The 19673-nt window shown below is 50.3% G+C and overlaps 1 protein-coding gene across 1 annotated transcript in view; it reads right to left on the bottom strand.

The window, feature by feature from the left end:
• Positions 1-19673, bottom strand: part of RPH3AL (rabphilin 3A like (without C2 domains)) — a 145604-nt gene that overhangs the window by 22022 nt on the left and 103909 nt on the right. The window contains 1 exon segment of the mRNA XM_070227817.1: positions 6050-6224. Within this exon segment, the coding sequence (XP_070083918.1) occupies positions 6050-6224 (175 nt within the window).

Here is a 19673-nt window from a genome sequence, read left to right as displayed (position 1 = left end):
GAATGGGATGGAAATCTAATTATGCTCCAGTTGTTAAATAAGCCTGTTATTTTCCCATTGAATTGAAAAGCTACCTATGTTCAGCTTCCATACATTCTTAGGTCTGTTATTTCTCTATTGTGTTCCACTTATCTACTTATTTATTCTATAAGTAAATATTCTACTTATCCTGATGCCTATACTGCAGCATTTCTATTGATTAAAGTAACTTCATAGTAATCTTTAACATTTGGTCAGACAACTTCTCCCACCTCCTTTGTTATTCTTTAAAAAAATATTTTGCTAAATTATTCTTTCTAATGAAGTTTTTTTTAATTGAACTATAAGTCCTATACCATAAAATGCACCCTTTGAAAGTATACAATTCAGTCGTTTCTAGTACATTCATAAAGTCGTGCAACCATCACCACTAATTCCAGAACAGTTTCATCACGTCTCAAAGAAACCCTGTACCCATCAGCACTTCCTCCCCACATCTCCACATCCTCCTCAGCCCCCGGCAATCACAAATCTACTTTCTGTCTCCAGGAATTTGCCTATTCTGGACATTTCATAAATGGAATCAGGAGAGGCGGCCTTTGTGTCTGGCTTCCTTCACTGGGCCTAAAGTTTCAAGGTTCACCCATGTTGGAGCATGTGCAGTACTTCCTTCCTTTTAGGTTGAATGACATTCCATTGTATGATTACGCCTCATTCTGTTTACTCAATGGATAAAGGAAACATGTGAGTCCATTCCTGTCTACAAACTCCCCTGGGAATCAGACAAGAATTGTTACACTTATTAATTTGGATGGACCAAGATTCTCATCTTCCTTTTTGGTCATGTCTTACTTTTCGTCCTTGGATAAGAGTCTATAATTTTCTTCATGTTGGACCTATAATTCTCTTTTAAAATTTGTTTCTAGGCATTTTATAGTTTTTGTTGCAATTAGGGATGTATTTTCCCATTTCTGCTTCTAGTTAGTCGTACAGAGTAAGATGATTGATCTTTTTGTGTAAACTATTGATTTACTTGGTGTCCTGTCACTTCCCAAATTATCCCATTAATCCTAGGGGGCTGTTTCAGTGGGCTCTCCTGGCTCTTCCTGGTATACGGTCACATCATCTGCCAAAAAGAGAATTTCTTCTCCTTTCCAGTAGAAATAGATTACTTTACTTTCTTGCCTTATTACACTAGTTAAATACTACAAAATACTGTTAAGTGATGGTGATGACGGAGGCATTCTTGACTTGCATTTTGATAGAACATGGTTCCAATGCTTTGTCAGTTAATACGATATTAGGTATTATATTTTTTTCTTTTTTGGTAATTTTATCATGTTTAAGGAATTTCCTTTTATTCTCATATTACTTAAACTTTTTATTTAGCAGATTTTTTTTAAACCTTAGGGTCAGGAAGCCATTTCAAAGCAAGACAGGAAATCTAGAAACCGCAAAGCAAAAGCAAATGTACTTGACTTCACAAAAATTAAAAGAAATTATTTTTGAATAGAAAAATAGATTTTAAACAGCAAAATACTATAAGCAAAGACTAAAGTCAAACAAAGCATAAAGTCAAACAAGGAGAAAAATATTTGCAACTCATTTAATATCCCTAATATATAAAGAGCATCTACAAATCAATAAGAGAAAGTAAACAACTTAATAAAAAATGAGCAATGGATTTGAACAGGCAACTTTTAAAAGAGGAAATCTAAATAATCAATAAATAATAAAGATATGAAAAGATTCTCAAGTATGCAAAGTTAAATAATGAAATGTCATTTTCCATCTAGTATACTGGCCAAAAGGATAAACACCAATAATATTCATGGCAGGCAAGGACGTAGGTATAAGTGAGTATAAAATACTGTAATATTTTTGGAATATGGTTTGGCAACGTCTATTGAAATGTAAAATACACCACCTCATTTTTGGAAACCTACCCCATGGAAATAAGAGCATGATATACATATAAGGATGTTTCAGTATTGCTTGCAGCAGCAAAAAGCCATAAACAGTTTGAATGTCCATCAATAGGTGAATAATTAAATCACAATACACACTATGATGGGATTTTATTCAGTCATTAAAAAGAATAAACCAAAATCTGTATCTAGAGACCTGGAGGTCATGCCCATGACGATCTTTTAATTGAAAAAAGCAACACACAGAGTTATAGGTAAGAGCCTATTTTTGTTGTTAAAACAAAAGCAATAAAAAACAAAACAAAAAGTAACCTATATCAAGTACATGTTTATAGGAAGAGGGAGAAAGGGATTTGGAAATGATGGCAAGCAGAAGAGATTTTAATTTTTCATACCCTTTTGAATTAACTTGTTAAAATATACCATGCATTCTTATGTAATTAAAAATGAACAAAGAAAATTTAAAGGAGGAAGAAAAGGAACCTGTCTCAGGAACATCAATACATTTCACTTGATGGCTCTGTGGACTGAAAAGTTCATGGCTTGTATCTATTGATTACCTTTCCTCTTCCAATAGGGCAGGAGAAAAACAATGGCCTGGGCTGGGCTGGGGGGAGAAGCTGGGAGCCACAGGTGTACCGGCCCAAGGGCTGAGAGGGACAGAGAGATGGAGGGCTGGGGGTGGGCAAGAGGGTCAGAGAGAGCACACTGGTGCCAGGATCAGCTTCCAGGCCAGGGAGCAGGGACTGCGTGGCAGGAGGGGGATGCTGGCCCTGGGGTCTCCAGAGGCAGGGGCCCAGGAGGAGAGCCGCCTCTGGAGAGTGGGGTGGTTTTGTTTGTTTGTTTGCTGAGGAAGACTCGCCCTGAGCTAACATCTATGCCAATCTTCCTCTGTTTTGTATGCGGATCACCGTGGCTGCCGATGATTGGTGCAGGTCCACATCTGGGAACTGAACCTGGGTCACTGAAGTGGAATGCGCCAAACTTAACCACTAGGCCACAGGGCCGGCCCCAAGCGGGGTGGTTTCAACAGCCTCCAAGTATCTCCTGGGGCTGTCCAACAGACCCCTGACCCAGAGGTGCCTGCAGGCCCTACTGAAGAGCCCTCATCCTGGAGCAGGTGGTTCATCCATTCATCTAATGAGCATCCATCCCGTGCCTCTCCCAGGCCACATGCTGAGGAATCGGCCTGTTCAGGACTGACACAGCCCTGCTCGCGTGCAGCTTCCAGTGTGCTGGGACTAGCCCAGTGCTAGTCATTCTGTTTCCGCCTGGGCCCAAGCTTGATTTTGGCTGAACGGGGTCCTCTGAGGGCCAGGCTTACCAGACAGGCTCTGACCTGGACCACAAACAGCAGCTCTGACCCCAGCAGCTACTTGGCACCTGGACACCACTGATGATGGGGCTGGAGGCGGAGAAGGGAAGCCACTCTCGGAGCTGGAAAAACACCAACTGGTTCCCCAGTGGGCAGCGGTCTGGAAAGGCCCAGTGACATCCCTGCGCCAGACTCCCAAGGCTACCCCCGGGCTGCCTGCTGCAGGGAGCCTGACAGCCTCAAGGGGACCAGCCTGAGAAGGAATCAGGAATGAGGCAGCATCCCCGGGCAGCTTGGGGGGCTTCCCAGAGGCAGGCACGCCCAAGCTCTCCCCAGAGGCTGCCACAGATTTGCCGTGAAGCCATGTGGACCACCAGGGAGCCACAGAAGGGCTAGCATGGGGCTGACCTCCTGGAGGGCTCCCTCCTTGCCCCCAGGCTCAGGACCAGCTGTAAGGATGGTTCCAGCTGGCTGGGGCCTCTGGTCTCCCACAAGCCTCGGCAGTCTGCCGAGTACCTCTGTTGGTACACAACCCGGTCTGGGATGACCAGGGGACCCAAACTCAATCAGAAAGCACAGATCCTGGCTTCTGCACAGGCTAATCAGAGAGGACAACCACAGCCACCCAGGCTTGCAAGCAGCTCAGGGACAGTTGGCCTGTTTGTGGCTCTCCTGAGCCCTCTGGCAAACCCCCGGCACTCTGGCTTCCACGGCATAGAACCTCTCTGCTTTCCTCCTGCCTCCCCCACAACGCCACCTTTGCCTCCTCCACCAGCTCCTCCTCCTCCCTCCCCCACGATTGCGGGTTTCCCCAAGTTCAGTCCTGCCTACCACATGTGCCCTATGCTGGTGCACCCGCTCTCTGCGTGAGTGCAGACACCTCCTGGGCCTCCACAATCAGCCTGGGGCCATCAGCCCTTCCCCGCTGCCCATGGGTGATACCTGGAGGTCCCCCGTCTGGGCCTCCTCCTCCTGCTCAGCACGAACACTCAGATAATCACAGGCTGAGATACGCCTGGCAGGGCCTGGCCTGGAGCAGGCACTCCCTGTGCTCTGGGGGCCTGGGGGCATTCCAGTCTGGTCTGCAGAGAGAGACCCAGCTCACACGAGGGGGCTTCCACGTCGCCTGGCCTGGCTTCCGCATAAACTCGGCTCACAAACGGTGCCAACCCCAATTGTGCGGGCTGCTGGCCTCATTGCCCACATAATTAAAAGGCCATCTGTGTCTGCGTGGCTGTGTGTGTGTGTGTGCACGTGTGTGCTGTGCTGATGCTGGAGCAGACAGGGCAGTGAGGGCCCCTTGGGTGGGGCCTCAGGGCCTCCTCCTCAACCTGCTCCAAGCAACTCGCCAGTGTCCCCCAGCTTCTGTTCCCACAGTTGAGTGTCTTCCCTCATTGTGCGGGACATGGACGCGCCCTGAAGGGCTGGGGCAGGAGAAGCCCGGCTCTGAGGGTGGAAAAGGGACATGATGCAAGAGGGAGCCACTTCCCCAGTAGATCCCCTGCTGGCTCCTCTGAGGGCTGGCGGCCACGGCGCCCTGCTCAGGCCAGGCCAGGCCAGGCCAGCCTGCTCCCCTCCTCACGGCACTCGTCCATGGTCCCTACAAGGGCTCGTCTTTGGCAGTGACGGCGGGAAGGCAGACTCGCGGGAATAAGCAGGCAGATGGAGTCCAGTGGAACTAGGAAGGAAGGCTGGCTGCAGACAGAGCCAAGTGAGGCCGAGAGAAAGCTAGCTGGAGAACAGACGCCTGGCTGTTAATGCCGGTTATGTCTGGAAGGATCGACCTACGGGAGATTATTACCTTCTAAATCATTATTTGACAACCTTCGAAATTTCATAATAAACATGCCTTACATTTGTAACAAGAAAAAAAAAAAGCCCAAGTGATGCAAAGATAGTCTGATGCTGGTTATAATCCAAAGACAGAGATGTTTGAGAGCCCCTCAGAAGCTGCGTCTCCCATCTTGGGTCCACCGCCCCGGCCTCAGGATGAGCCTGTCATACCTCTGGCTGCTTTGTCTCATTTAGGGCCCTCAGACCCTGAGTCTCGGGCTGAAACTCGGTGCTTCAGGGCAGAAGGAGCCACAGCTCAGAGGGCAACACCCTGCCTTTTGGTCCCAGCCCTGCCACACCCCAGCTGAGTAAGTCCATCCTCTTCTCTGGGTCTCAAGCTACTCATCTATAAAATGGGGCCGCTAATACCAGCCCCGTCTGCCTCTGGAACCCATTGTGAGACCTGGAACTTCAAAAATAAAGTCATGAGCATTATAGCATCATGCAAGCCGTGCAGAGCCGTCTACCACACCCGGCGCTGCATCCTCACCAGGGGGGAAGAGCTCCCTTCTGATGGGGGCCCCCTGGGACACACCCACATCAGTGCAGCCGCCACAAACACCAAGGGTGCTGGGCACAAAGTCACTCTGCTCATTAGGACCAGGGAAGCCAGGAGTCCTCTCTTACTGAGATGCAAGACAAGTGCCAAGAAGAGATGGTACAGGTCTGCCTTGGAAAGAGGCATTCTTATTCTTTGCAAAAACCCTCCATTGACATCACATTTCTGCAAAAGACCCGTAGTGCTGTTCACAGCATCCCTGCCCCCAACTCATCCTTGTTTATGAAATGGCCCCCAGCAGACCCTCCCTCCAAATCTTCACACAGAGCAATCACGGCGCTGAGGTCCAGGTGCGGGTGCAGGGAGGGTGGAAACACCAGTAGGAGCCGCGAGGAGAGTGTGGCAGGCACTGGCCTGGTGCTCATGGCACCGCATGGCTGGCTGACAGCCTAAACGTTAGCTATTATCCTGGGAGAAGGGGCAGAGGGGACTTACCTCTCCCTCGGGCCCACGTGTAGACACGACTGGTCTCAGTGCTTCTGGGTTCCTGCTCTGCGGGTTCCAGGGGCAAAGGCTGGAAGTGGAGGTCATCGGCCCGGCCAGAGGTCTTCAGGGGCAGGATGTACTTGGGGAGCCCTTTGTAGAACCAGGCCCCCGACCTCTTCCAGACCTGGGCGGGGGAGACATCAGCTTAGCACACAGGAATCAGAGCAGCGCTCCCCGTGCTCCCATGCAGGTCCCCCCACCCACGTCCTGTTGGAAAGTTGGAGAATGATCAGCACCATGCATGACACCCAGAAGGTGCTCAATAGATGCCACCCGTGTTCCTCCTGCCCACCCCTTCCCCTCAAGACTCTGGGGCAGCATGAGAAGAGGCTGGAGGGAAAGCGAGGCTGGGCCATGGTACAGTGTTGGAAGCTGTCTTGGACAGCTTCTCGGGACGAGAACTCTCTGCAGTAGGCACAGAGAGGACAGAATCTCAGCGAGAGCCACGGATCAGAATTCAGAGCAGCAGCGGAGATAAGGCCCCTGAACCCTTAATGCCTACTTCAAAAAATACTAAGTGCTCCGTAATCTCTTTTCTGATGAAAGAAATACACTCAGGGTATTTCGTAAGAGGATGGGAGCGTGTGAAGGAATGAGGTGACCTTCTCGGAGAAGAGGAAACCTTGGCAGTCAGTTGGACGTCCTGGGTTTGACCCCTGGGGTCTGTCACCCAGCAGCTGCGAGATCCGGACACATCACCCTTCCTGACCCTCCAACAGGCGGAACGTAGGAACAGCACGCGTCTCCTAGGGCGGCCGTGAGGGTCAGACTCAGGTGAACATCCAGTCCCACAGCCCAGTGCTGGGCACGGGGCAGCCGCTCGACAGACACGGTGCCACGATCTTCGCCGTCACCCTCCTCTGCTCATCTAACACATGCGGACAGCTTTATAACCAGTGGACCAAGTGCCCTACTCAAAAGGGAGAATTTAGAATCAGAAGGCCTGAGTCTGCCCCGATTCTCTCTAGGATGGTGCTTCCCAGTGCCCACACTTCCTCTGCACCACATTAGACCTGTGGGATGTTAACAGGGGCCAGACCAAAAAGAAAAAAAAAAAAAGGTTCCCAAACAAATAGACTGGGAAGCTCTAGGTTAAACCAAGTTCCGTTACCGCAGGACTTCTCAGAGCCTTTAATAGGCCCATATGCACAGGGTTCTTGGCAGGTTCTCCTCGAGAAACTTAACCTTAGTACTGCGTCTGCATAAACTCAGCACCTAACTGTACGGCACTGGCTGCTCACTGGCTGAGCCAGGTGCGTCTGTTTCTCGAAGGAGACAGTAGAATGCCAGGCACGGGACCGCTGAGTCCGGATCATCTTCCTGGCTCGAATCACTCCCCGCTCCTCTCAGCTACCCTGTGCGGAAGGGCCTGCTTTCCTGTGGCTCCTGTGTAACACAGAGCCTGTCTGCTGGGATGAAGGCTTCAGGGTGTCCCTTTGGGAAAACCCTTTCTGATCCTCTCCCAGCCCTCCTACAATATATGTGTATTTATCTGAGTCGGTAATGCATGCACACGGTCTGAAATTCACTGAGTGCCTCCCCTATTCCCAGAGGCATCCGGTGACAAAAGTTCTCTGGGGAAGCACTGCTATTATCCCCACTTTCCTGATGGGAAAACTGAGGCTCCAACAAGTTAAGCAACTTGCCCAAGGCTGTCCACTATTCTAGTGGCCTGTGCGCCACACTGGAGGCCTCAGAGTCTCATCCCAACAGTTTACAGATGCAAAGAAGATGCTCACTAAACGGTGACTGAGCGATGAACAGATCCTCAGGGGGTCGGACATCATCGCGGGCACTATGTGTCCTGCAGACCAGATGCCTAGAGGGCAGGGAAGAGCTGTACAGGGAGAGGAAACAACCTACGCTGCAGCCACCAAGGCCACCTGTCCCTGAGAGGGGCTGCATGACTCCTGAGAACAGGCGTCCAAGCCCAAGAGGTCATGGGGGGTCGGCAAGGGGCTCACCAGGCCTGCCTCTGCTAAATGAGGGCCTGAGCATCCATCCACACTGGCTTCACCGACCTCCCTTGAGCATGCCAGCCTCCTGCCCCCCAATACGGCCTGGGCCTTGCAGGGACCAAATGAAGCAAGCTCTCGAAAGCCGTCTGTGAATAGAGGGGCCCGGGGGGCTTAGGACCCGCACCACAGTGCCTCCTCCACCCCCGCCATGGAAACTCCTTGGTCTTTTTTTTTTCCTGAGACGAGAAATACATACATAGCATGCAAAATTAGGACCATAACAAAAAAGTAAAATGGGCAAACCATAGGTCACTCATAACGTTACCACATGGAGAGAGGCCTGCTTAACACTGTGGTGTGAATTGTCTTACACCCTTTCCTGGCACATACACAATTTTGTTTTTGTTTTTTAGAAGAATAGGACTATGTAGATGCAACCTGTCTCCCCCCACTTAACTATATACTGTGGCAACTGTTAGTGTTAATAAGTAATGGTCTCCACCATCACTTTCCAATGGCTCCATAGTTTAGATTTATGAAATTTAATTAAATCAGACCCCCACTGATAGACATGAAATTCTTCCCAATTTTTCACTCTTGTGAGCAGGGACACAACCATCATTGCTGCCCACACGTCATCAGGCAGGTGGTTATCGCCTTAGGAGATATTCCGAGGGAAACCGCCGGGTCGAGGGACGTGTGTACATTTAGATGATGACGCATATTGCCAGACTTCTCTCCAGGAAGACAAGTTGAATCCCCAGTGGGGTGCTAAGCGTCTTCAGGGCGTGGACCCCGCACTACACTTCCTGGTGGGATCTGGGGTCTGGTCTGGGGACCACGTTCAGGAGCAGTTCCCATGGGGTGGTGGGTTTGGGAGGTGCTTGTCAGGTCCAGAGGTCACTAGGGTTAGGTGCCGCAGGAGGGAGGATGGGGGTCCCGCTGCCGCCCCTGGGAGACGCTGTCTGAGTGGAGAGCACACCCTCCCCCACTCACAGCCAACAGAGGCCCTGTCTGAAGGGATGTGGATGGGATAACCCTGAGGGCGACTCGGCGACATGGCCCACGCTTCACTGTCATGCGGCTTCCAGCGGGAGAGACCGAGAACCGCCACAGAGCTGCATCCGGGACTCCACAGGGCCAGGTGCATCACTGGTCCTCACTGAGTCCTCATCTCACGGCCTCCTGGCCTTTTCCTCCAGAGCTGGGACCACAGTCCCAGCCTGTGAGTGTACATGCTTCCTTTTCTTTTCTTTTTAATTAAAACATTTTTAATTGTGGTACAATACACATAACGTTACCATCTCAACCATTTCTAAGTGTACAGTTCAGGAGTGTTAGGTACATGCACGTTGTTGTGCAGCCAATCTCCAGAGCATTTTTTATCTTATAAAACGGAAACTCTGTGCCCATTAAACCACAGCTCCCCATTCTGCTCTCCCCGCCAGCGGCCGACGACCACCATTCCACTTTCTGAGAATTTGACTCAGAAAGAATCTGACTACTCCAGGTACCTCCTAGGAGTGGAATCGTGCAGTCTTTGACTTTTCGTGACTGGCTTCTTTCACTGAGCATAACATCCTCAAAGTTCATCCAAGTTGCAACATGGGTCAGAGTTTCCTTCCTTTTCAAGGCTGAATAACATTCCACTGTATGTGCACCACATTTTCTTTATGCATTCATCCCTCGACAACACTGGGGCTGCTTCCACCTTTCGGCTGGTCCTTCCATCTTTATCTGTCTCTCCCACTAGGCTCTGCCATCCGGGAAGGGGGACAGGGCTGTGTCTTCAAACTCCCAGTGCACGTCTGACACAGTAAGTGCTCAATAAACACTGGTTGAATTGGCAGCCGTGGGTAGTTTGCTGGAACGTGTCCCAATCCATAGTCTGTCGCCTTCCTGGGGAATTGGCCTGAGGGTTTCACCCAAGTTCCTGTAACTAATCAAATGGATTTGCTGTTTCAGATTAAAAGAGGGACAAAGGGGACAAAGAGGTGTGCCAGGTGTGATGGTGCAGAGCAAGCTCTAGTGAAGCTCCCTGAGGGAAACTCCAGATCACAAGGCAGCCATCCGCCCCCAGGTTCTACTGGAGCACCAGTGAGATCCACGCCCCAGCTGTCCCCGCCTCCCCTGGCACATCCCAGCCAGCAGGGCCCACGCCATCAGCCTCACTTCCTGTTGCAACTATCCGTCTCCACGCCTACCCCCGACTTAGAAAATCCTGATCAGTAAAGTGCTTTTGGAAAAAGGATAAAGAGCACAGGATGCAAAGTATTAGGCTGAAGTGCATGAAATGGATATTCAACCTTTTTTTGGTATTCAACCATTTTTGATCTATCAATCAATTTCACACAATTCATCTGGATGTTTATGTTCAGCAGCGGCAATGACCCCATGAGTCTGTCAGGTCTGCAGCATCTCCCTGAGGTCCAGTGGGCAGGTCCATAGGTGGGTCAGCCAATCCTTGTGAGTCCACTGTAACAGGGCCTGGGGGGGCTGTCTGCTTCTCTCAGTTGGTACTGTAGTCTGGTTGGAAGGCCTGATGTCACTGCAGTGGGCAGAGACCAGACCAGACCAGACCAGGCTGGCTGGTGCTCCTGGACCAGCTCGAGGGGCAGCAGTTCCTGAGTCCCTGCGGCCTGTATGGAGGCACACCCGGGCAGAGGTGCATAAAACACACTCAGTATTTTGGAAAATGCCTTCCATGTGGGAGAGCAGGAGTGGCGAGGTGAGGCAGGAGGGACCCCAGTTGGGCTGAATTCTGAGCTGCCACCCCCATGCCAACCCATGCACATCCTCAGAACTTCTCTTGCCTCGTGCCCACCCCCACCCTGCAAAACACTCAACAGTAGCTTTCAATCACGTGGTTTCTGCTCTGTGCATCCAGGCTCATCATCCACTGCCTGGCATCAACATGTGGCCCCCTCCCCAGGAACAGTGGCAGGAAGAGCCCTCAGCGGGAATTAACCCCCAGTCCACCCTGTCCAGGGCCACAGGTCGGAAAATCTTCATTTTCTGGAAAAGCCGTGCGATTCTGCAAAGCCCCCTCTGCTCCCCACGTGTGGTTTGCTGTGATAAGGCCAGCAAAGCAGCCAGCCTTGAAAATGCCATTTAATGAGAAGAGACCCGCGCAGCCACCATGGCCCTTGCAGGGGGTGGCTGGCGGCATCAGATCCTCCCCATGGCACCGCTCTGTGCTCTGCTTCCAGGTTTTCATTAGGATTTCAGCTCACGGCCAACCTGACTGCAGACACTGATGGATAGGAGCCAAGCTGTTCCCAGGGAATTTTAATTACCATGATAACAATCGCTAATCATCGGCATTTCCTAAATGGCTGTGGCTGGAGAAGGCGGTAATTGCCAGGCCCGGCTGGAAAGAAGGGCAGGCCTAGGGGACCGGCCATTGGGGATGATGGGGGAGGGGTGGCCCAAGACCTCTGTCCCTGTCCATTGCTCCGCCCTTCCATGTGTTACCACTGCCTCTCCCTGCCTCCCACGCAACTCAGGAGAGCACCTGCATGAACTCTATGGTCTCCACCCCTCACCCCATGGGTCCGAGCAAGGGTCCAGTCTGCGGCCTTTGCACGTGCTGTTCCTTCCTCCTGTGCCCTGCATCCCCATTTCCATCAGGCAGCAACACTTCCCCTAGGAAGGCTTCCATGCCACCTCGTGCAGAATCAGAGGCCACGCAGTCCTGCTGCCACAGCACTCACCCAACTAGAAAGCAGTGAGCTCTTCAAGGGCAGGGCAGTGCCTGAGCCATCCCGCGTTCCCAGGGCCCAGCAAGGAGCCTGTATGTGGCAGGAATGTTGCCAACCAACTGAACGAACAAACAAAGAAAGCAAAGCAAAGGAACCGTCCCCAGGGGACAGAACGTGGGACTCTGTCTTCAGGGAGACGGTGTTCTGTCTGCTTAACAAGCTCCAGGTTGACCCAGTCTTGAAAAGACAGGGGAAATGGCCTGCTAGAGAGAGGTGTTCTTGCTTACACTTTGGTCATTTTAAGAAAGGCCTCTTAAAGGGTCAACCCACCCTGGCAGAGAGGCAGCACAGCCCTCCCTAACTCATTACCTGCACACACGCACACACATGCATGCACACACATGCATGCACACACACACAGTGCTGGCCTCCCAAGAACTCTAACAGGCAAGCTAAACTCCACAGCATGGCCAACAAGACCCCAGAACTCTCCCTCCCCAGCCTCATCTCTCGCCTCCTCCCGCCCCCACACTCGGGGGTCAGCCAGACACAGCCACCGTCACTCTCTGACCACACCAGGCTGTCTCTTGCCTCCAGGCCTTTGTACACGCTGTTCCTTCTTCCTTCCCTGGGCTGGGCTAAGGAAATCCAACCTTTAGGAAATTACTTTTACCCAGAAGCTTCCACAGAACAACGGCAATACACACACTCTGTTAGGATTGCTTATTTACATGTCTATTTCCTGCACCAGGTTGAAAGCTCCATGACGGCAGGAGCCACCCAGGGCACCCAGCACATGCTAGTCACATACAAACATGTGTCAGCCGAGACTACTGAGCACACGTGCAAATTTCCAGGCTTTAAGTAACTCAGGTTACTTGAGAGAAGCACTGCTCTTAGAGGGCGCTATAGACTGAACTGCATCCCCTCCAAATTCATCTATTGAAGACCTAACCCCTAATGGGAAGGTATTTGGAGATGGGGCCTTCGGGAGGTAATTAGATTTAGATGAGGTCATAAGGGTGGGGCCCTCCGATGGGATTAGTGTCCTTATAAGAAGAGACACCAGAAAGCTTGCTTCTCTCTCCTCTGTGTGAGGACACAGCAGCGTGGTAGCCACCTTCAAGCCAGGAAGAGAGCCCTCACCAGGAACCAAATCTGCCGGCACCTCGATCTCGGACTTTCAGCTTCCAGAACTGTGAGATAAACTCCTGTTGCTTAGGCCTCCCGTCTACGGTATTTTGTTATGGCAGCCTGAGCTAAGACAGAGAGGAGCGGCCTGGGAGGCTGCAGCAGAATAAACATGGCCCCAAATTATTTTCTCCTTCTCCATCAAGAGGTGGAGTCTATGTCTCCGCTCCTTGCATCTGGTGTAGGCTTGAGCAGAAGTAACACAGGGCTCCTGACCAGGTCCCAAGAGACTGGCAGCTTCCTTTGTCGCTGCTTGGAACACTGCTGCCATCAGGTGAGAGCTTAGTTCAGTGTCCTGGAGGTCGAGAGGCCACACAGAGAAGTGAGCCGCCCCAGCCAACAGCCAGCACCGACCACAGAGGAGTGCGCCTTCGTGGACCCCCATCCCAGTCAAACCGTCAGATGACTGCAGCCCACAAATGACCCCAGGAGAGGCCAGCAAAAGGGCCGCCCCGCTGAGCCCAGGCCCAAACTGCAGAGTCGTGAGCAAATAAGTGATTGCCGTTTGAAGCCATTTGAGCCCCCACACCTCTGGCAGGACATTCATCCTCTGTTTAGACACTTCTAGAGAAAGAAACAGATACATTGCTAATTAATTGAGTAAAGTAGGAAAGTTTAACTCAGGGACTTAAATATACAGGCTCATTCACCAAATGAGAACAACATGCTATGAAAAAGGTACAGCTGGAGAATAAGAAAAGGCTCCTAGAAATTAAAAACACAGTGCAGAAATATAAAAATGTAAAATAAAGGATGGAAGATAAAAATGAGGAAATTTGAAATATGGAGCACAAAGATGAAGAAACAGAAAAAGGTGAAAGAAATCACGAGACAAAAATGCTCAATTCGAGGGGCTGGCCCAGTGGTGCAGTGGTTAAGTTCGCATGTTCTGCTTCTTGGTGGCCCAGGGTTCGCCAGTTCGGATGCCGGGTGCAGACATGGCACTGCTTGGCAAAAGCTATACTGTGGTAGGCGTCCCACATATAAAGTAGAGGAAGATGGGCATGGATGTTAGCTCAGGGCCAGTCTTCCTCAGCAAAAAGAGGAGTGGCAGTACTTAGCTCAGGGCTAATCTTCCTCAAAAAAAAAGCTCAATTCGAGGGGTCAAATTCCTCATGAGAAACTGCCCAGAGAGAGCAATAGAAAGAAATTCCTTGGAGCTGAAGGAGGACAAAAGTTTGAAATTAAACGCTTTTTTTAATTGAATATAAGGCAGGAAAAATGAAAAGTAAAAAAGCAGTACTCATAAAATCAAATATTATATAAAGTTACAAATTTAATCAAAGAGCTAAAAATAATAAAAGCCCAAGCCAGCCAGCTCCACACCTTTCAGAGCATGGGGTCAATTGAGAATACCTCAAACCAAAAAATCAAGGAAGCCATGGCAGGAGCCGGCACTGAATTAAAACCAGAGGGCTGCGCGTGCTGGGCTGGGCGAGGAGGGGCCGGGCAGGCCACCACTGCTCCCCAGCATGAGCTCCTCAGAACACATGGGTTGTTTTAACCACATGCATGTGTTACTTTGATTAACATTAAAGTATAGCAGATTGGTAAGTGGATGTCGATGTTATTAAATCTCTGGGCCGCCCGGCAGGTCAACACAGGGGGAGTCAGGCCAGTCTGTGGCTGGTACCCTGAATCTGGATGTGACTTAAGAGAGAAAAGCGGGCAGCTCAGGAAAGGAGAAGAACGCGGTAATTAACATTGTTTGTAGTGGAGCAAGAGAGGAAAAGATTAGTCAAATTACGGCTGGTTTGAAAACACCAGCACGGGTTCGTAACACTGAAATTTCTGTCTCTGAAGAAAAATAAGTTTTCCCTCAGATGTCACTTACCACCTGACCTCCAGGAGCCAGAATTTTGACAATGGGAAAAACCTAGATGGTTTTTCAACAGGAACCAGGGCTTCCCAGCATAGAGGCAGCCAGAGCAGGACCCCTAGGAAAACAGGAAGGGCCACTGCTCTCAAAGACTGTTGGGCAGTCCGTGGTGACAAGCTGAGTATGAAAAGCCATGATTACAGCCAAGGGTGACGAGCTGACACTGGGCAAGGCGAGTCAACATGAGACGTGCTGATGTAACGCACACAATCATTTTTGGTATTGTTTTATGCTACAAATGCTATCCGTCGATCAAACCAGATTGAGACCATCCTACCTTAAAGGTGCCTAACAGCTGGATGCCCTGCTGCCCTACTCGAGCAGGATGGAGACTCAGAAGGTACACAGAGTGCGTGACTGTGCCATGGATGTGACTGTACGTTTGTTCAGCGTGAGGAGCGAGTGGGGCAGGAAGCAGGTCACCAGGCCTGTATCACACGTCTGCAACCACACAGAGGCAACCCGGGGAAGACCGCCAGATCTGCCCTTCTAAACGCATCAGATGGCACCTCCAGCTGCCTCTGCAGTCCGGAAAATGGCTGTGATTCTGATCTCCAAAAGGTACCGTGGATCGTGAGAGCAAAAACAGAAAACAGAGAGGCATCCATTCTTCCTAAAGAATTGCTCCAAAGTATCGTCCAGTTGACCGACAGATGAATTACAATAAAAAACTCCAGAATGGGAGACTGAAAATTCACAGCGATCAATAAAATAAAGACAGAATTCAGCCTAAATAACTAATGTAAATATACCTACGGAATAAGAAAAATGTGAAAGAAACGATGCTCAAAAAAGTACATATAGGATAATCCATTAACGATAATAATCTGACCCCAAATTCCATATTGTCTCAATGAAAAGCAAGAAGTGTCTGAAAAAAAAAAAAAGCCTTGGCTTCCTCATTCTTCATGGCAAGGGCAGTTAATAGACAGTTTCTAGTGTAATGTGAGCAACTAGACAAATGTTGGCTTGAATATTTAAAAAGTTAAATGTGCATATATTTACCTGTCTGCCTTAAACAACTAGCAGAATTAAAACCAGAAAAAAGGTCTCTTGTATTGAAATACTAGATTTTCTGGCAGCTTTCTTTCTTTTTCTTTCTCTTCCTTCCTTCCTTCCTTCCTCTCTCCTTCCCTTTCCTTCCTGTTTGATTTCAAGTTTTTCTTTGTTCCTGCCTTTTTCTCTTTTGGTAGGAATAGAGGTTAGAGTAGCCATCTTTCCTCAGTGTTTGCTCCCCCACCTCAGAAACATGAAGCTTACAAACAAGTTCTGAAGACGGATCAGTAGATATTAATTCACTCAAATAACATTTATCCAGCACCTCCTGTGTGTTAAGACTGAGCCAGAGAAAGAAACAATCAAATGTCCTTGCAGATGGGTGGCCCCGTGGCAGCAATCTATAAACAGCTGAGGTCCGTGTTTTCTCTACCTCATGAGAGTGTGTTCACGTTCTCGATTCTGCTCCGGGATGGCTGCCCTATATTCATCCCCTACGGCCAGGGGTGAACCCCTCAGCCTGTGGTGTACAGCAGGAGTAAGCAATCCTGAGTCCAGAAACAGCCTTGAGAAGCGCCAGGGGGCTGGGCAGAGCTCGCCTCCCTCCCCAGGCATCCACCAGGTCCTGGCTCTCCACGAATCCTTCTAAAGCGCTAACTCATCATCGAGGTGTTGGGGGTGGGGGGAAACTAAGTGAGACCCTTCCAGGGGTATTTTATTTTTGTATTTGCATTTTACAAGATGACACTTAAAACCTCAGGTCTGTGTGTGTACCTGCAGAAGGGCACAAACTCCTCCTGCCTGGAGATGTCTCCTGCCCCCAGGTGTGGCTGAGGGATGGCCGGCTCCCCACACCGGGGCCAGGCCTGAGACTCGCCAGGAGATGAGCTGGAAATTAAGCCCTAGCAAAGACACAGCACACACCTGCTCCTTCTTCCAGCTCTCTGCAGGCAGCTCCTGGCTCAGCCCCAGAACCCGAGCCTTCACCAGGGCCAGAGCAAATTTCCTCTTCATTTCAAGAGGGTTTTTGAGCAACCAGGTGGGTCCAGGAGGCAGGCACTCACCCGCATAGTGGAAAGGAAAAAGACGCAGTGAGAGAAAATATTCTGAGGGTGCTGTTTTCTTGACAGATCATTTAAACACCTTGGCTGGATTATTTCAGAACCAGAGGAAATGCTTTGGCTTCCATTAACCCCTGGTGAGGGGCTCGCTGCTGCGAGGCTGCCACACAATTACCGGGGAGGAGCTTTGCCAGCTTCAGAGGGAGGTGGCACCCAACAACGGCTCTTGATGACTGCAGGGCTGTGTTCCCCTGGGTCGGGGGAGCCTCCAGGGCAGGCCAACCTCCCACTCTGGCCTCACCCCTTCTCACGGCCTACACTCAGGGTCTGTACCCCAAGGGGCGCCCTCCCCCAGCCCTGCATCTCCCACATGACCTGCGACACGGAAAGGGCCCGACAAGCCACTGAGAAGAGGGACCCGTCTTCCTTCTCTCTCAGGTTCCACACGCCGTCTTCTCCCTTTGTCCAGAAGGGTCTTGCAGGTTCCACAAATCTATGCAGGCTGATGACACTTCCACTACTGTTCTTAATGACTTGCTTTGTCAACACTGTATGTATGCCTCCTCTTACGCTTCATTTGCATGCAGAATGAAATCCCTCTGAATCCCAAATATTTAACCGTCTTGCCTGTTCCAACACAGCTCTAAGAGAGGGCAAACGTGTTCTGGTGGTGTTTGGCTGCGAAGCCAGCCTCTGTTCCCAGATGGAGTAGGCCACACGCAGGAAATGAATAGGGCTGGAATCAGAAAATTGGACAGGCCAATTATACCCAGCCGGGTCTTTCCAGAGGAGCTTTGTGATTTTGATTCCATTCCCAGAACAACAAACATGCCTATGTTTAAACACAGTCTCAGAAACATATTCCGAAGCCAACGTGGGACAGTTCTGGGCGACCCCTCCTCGGCAGGCTTGTGGGCCTGGCTGCGTGGGGTCTCAGGCAGGGACGTTTTCCTCACTTATCGATGTGACAACTGCCTCATTTCCAACTTGTCTTTTTCCTTCTCAGGGAAAACCTATAATTCTGAGGTTCCACTGGCCTTCTCTGTCTTCCAGATTCATCGTTGCTTCCCTTAGTGTTTTCAGGTTTTTTTCCCCCCTACATTCTGGGGGATTTTAAAGGTTTTTCTTGACATCACTGATTCATGCTTTTTTGGGTCTGATTTTAGTGATCTCCTCTTACCTTTTGTGTGTGTGCCTGTGAAATCTAGCACGCATATGAAAGTGTATGAAAACACAGTACATTTCAAAGAGCCAGAGTCAAGTGAACAGCTGTGAACTCATCAAGAATTTGAACATTATCGGCCCTGGGAAGACCCTGCAGGCCCTCCCTGCCACCCAGAGGTAACCACCATCAGGAATCTTGTGTTAAGCAATCCCCTGCTTTTCTACCTTAAAAAGCCATGCATGTGTGCATTTCTAAATAAAACAAGGATTTCCTATTAGCTGTTTTTGAATCAGTGTGTATTCTTTGGTGATTTGCTTTTCTTTTGCTCATTGTGTTTTTAGCCAGCCCTGGTGGTCAAGTGGTTAAGATTCGGCGCTCTCACCACTGTGGCCCGGGGTTCATTTCCCAGACAGGGAATCACACCACCCATTTGTTGGCTGTCATACTGTGGCGGCTACGTGTGGCTGTGATGCTGAAAGCTATGCCACCTGATATTTCAAATACAAGCAGGGTCACCCATGGTGGACAGGTTTCAGCAGAGCTTCCAGACTAAGACAGGCTTGGAAGAAGGACCTGCCACCCATGTCTGAAAAAAATTGGCCATGAAAACCCTACGAATAGCAGTGGACTGATGTCTGATACAGCACTGGAAGGTGAGATGATGGTGCAGAAAGACCGAGCAGGGTTCCACTCTGCTGTCCACAGGGTTGCCAGGAGTTGGAATCCACTCAATGGCACAACGACACTGTGTTTCTGATTCATCCTTTGATGAGTCTAGTGGCAGTTCTTTTTTCACTGGTGTATATTATTTCATAGCCACAATTCATCTATCTACTGTCTCAAGAAAGGACATTTGGGTTGTTTCCAGTTTTTTTGCTATAACAAAAGATGCTGCTATATGCACCCTTGGTCACGTTTCCTAGGGAGCATGTGTGAGAGTTTCTCTCAGGCATACAGCTAGGAGTGGGGCGCGAGGTCAAGTGTCATGCATAGGAGATGGTGCTCATGAGGTGCCAGGCACAACGTGGAGATGACCCAGTCGGGACTCCTACTGAACGGGCCTCCCTGATTTAGTCTGCAAACAGGGAGCATCAGGAGCTGGCCCATGAGCCTGACACGACCCTCAAGTCAATGACGAGTTGGGAAGAGGCAAAGTTCAAGGGTCAAGGGGATAACCAAGGCTGGGACCCAAAGCCAAGTTCAGATATGTCAGGTTAGGTAACGGTCAGGGTCCGGCTGGGCTGCACTTATGGGTGTGTTAGCCCTGTCCAGATGTAACGACTTACAAAGCCAGGCTAGAAGAAGCAAGGCAGGGACCTGGGAGTCCCCCAGGGAGGTGGGGATCTCTACCTGGCAAATGAGGGGAGATAGGCTGAAGGGCCCCTTCCATTCATCCGGCCTGTGGGCCATCCGGAACAGGAAGGGCTGAGGACTTATTCCTGAAGGCAGTGGCTGCTGGCTCAGGAGAAACCAGAGGAGGAAACTGGTCTAGTGGCAAGAGCCCATCAGACAGCCTAGGCTCAAACCCCAGCTCTGCAGGTCCCTGCTGTGCCACCTTGGACTTGTCACTTAAGGTCCCTGAGCTTCTCTGTGGCTGGAAAGTGGGGACACAGAGCCGCACG

This window comes from Equus caballus, chromosome 11 (assembly GCF_041296265.1).
Source record: "Equus caballus isolate H_3958 breed thoroughbred chromosome 11, TB-T2T, whole genome shotgun sequence".
NCBI classification, from domain to species: domain Eukaryota; kingdom Metazoa; phylum Chordata; class Mammalia; order Perissodactyla; family Equidae; genus Equus; species Equus caballus.
Note: the sequence above shows the minus strand (reverse complement) of the source record. Positions and strands in the feature narration are given on the sequence as shown.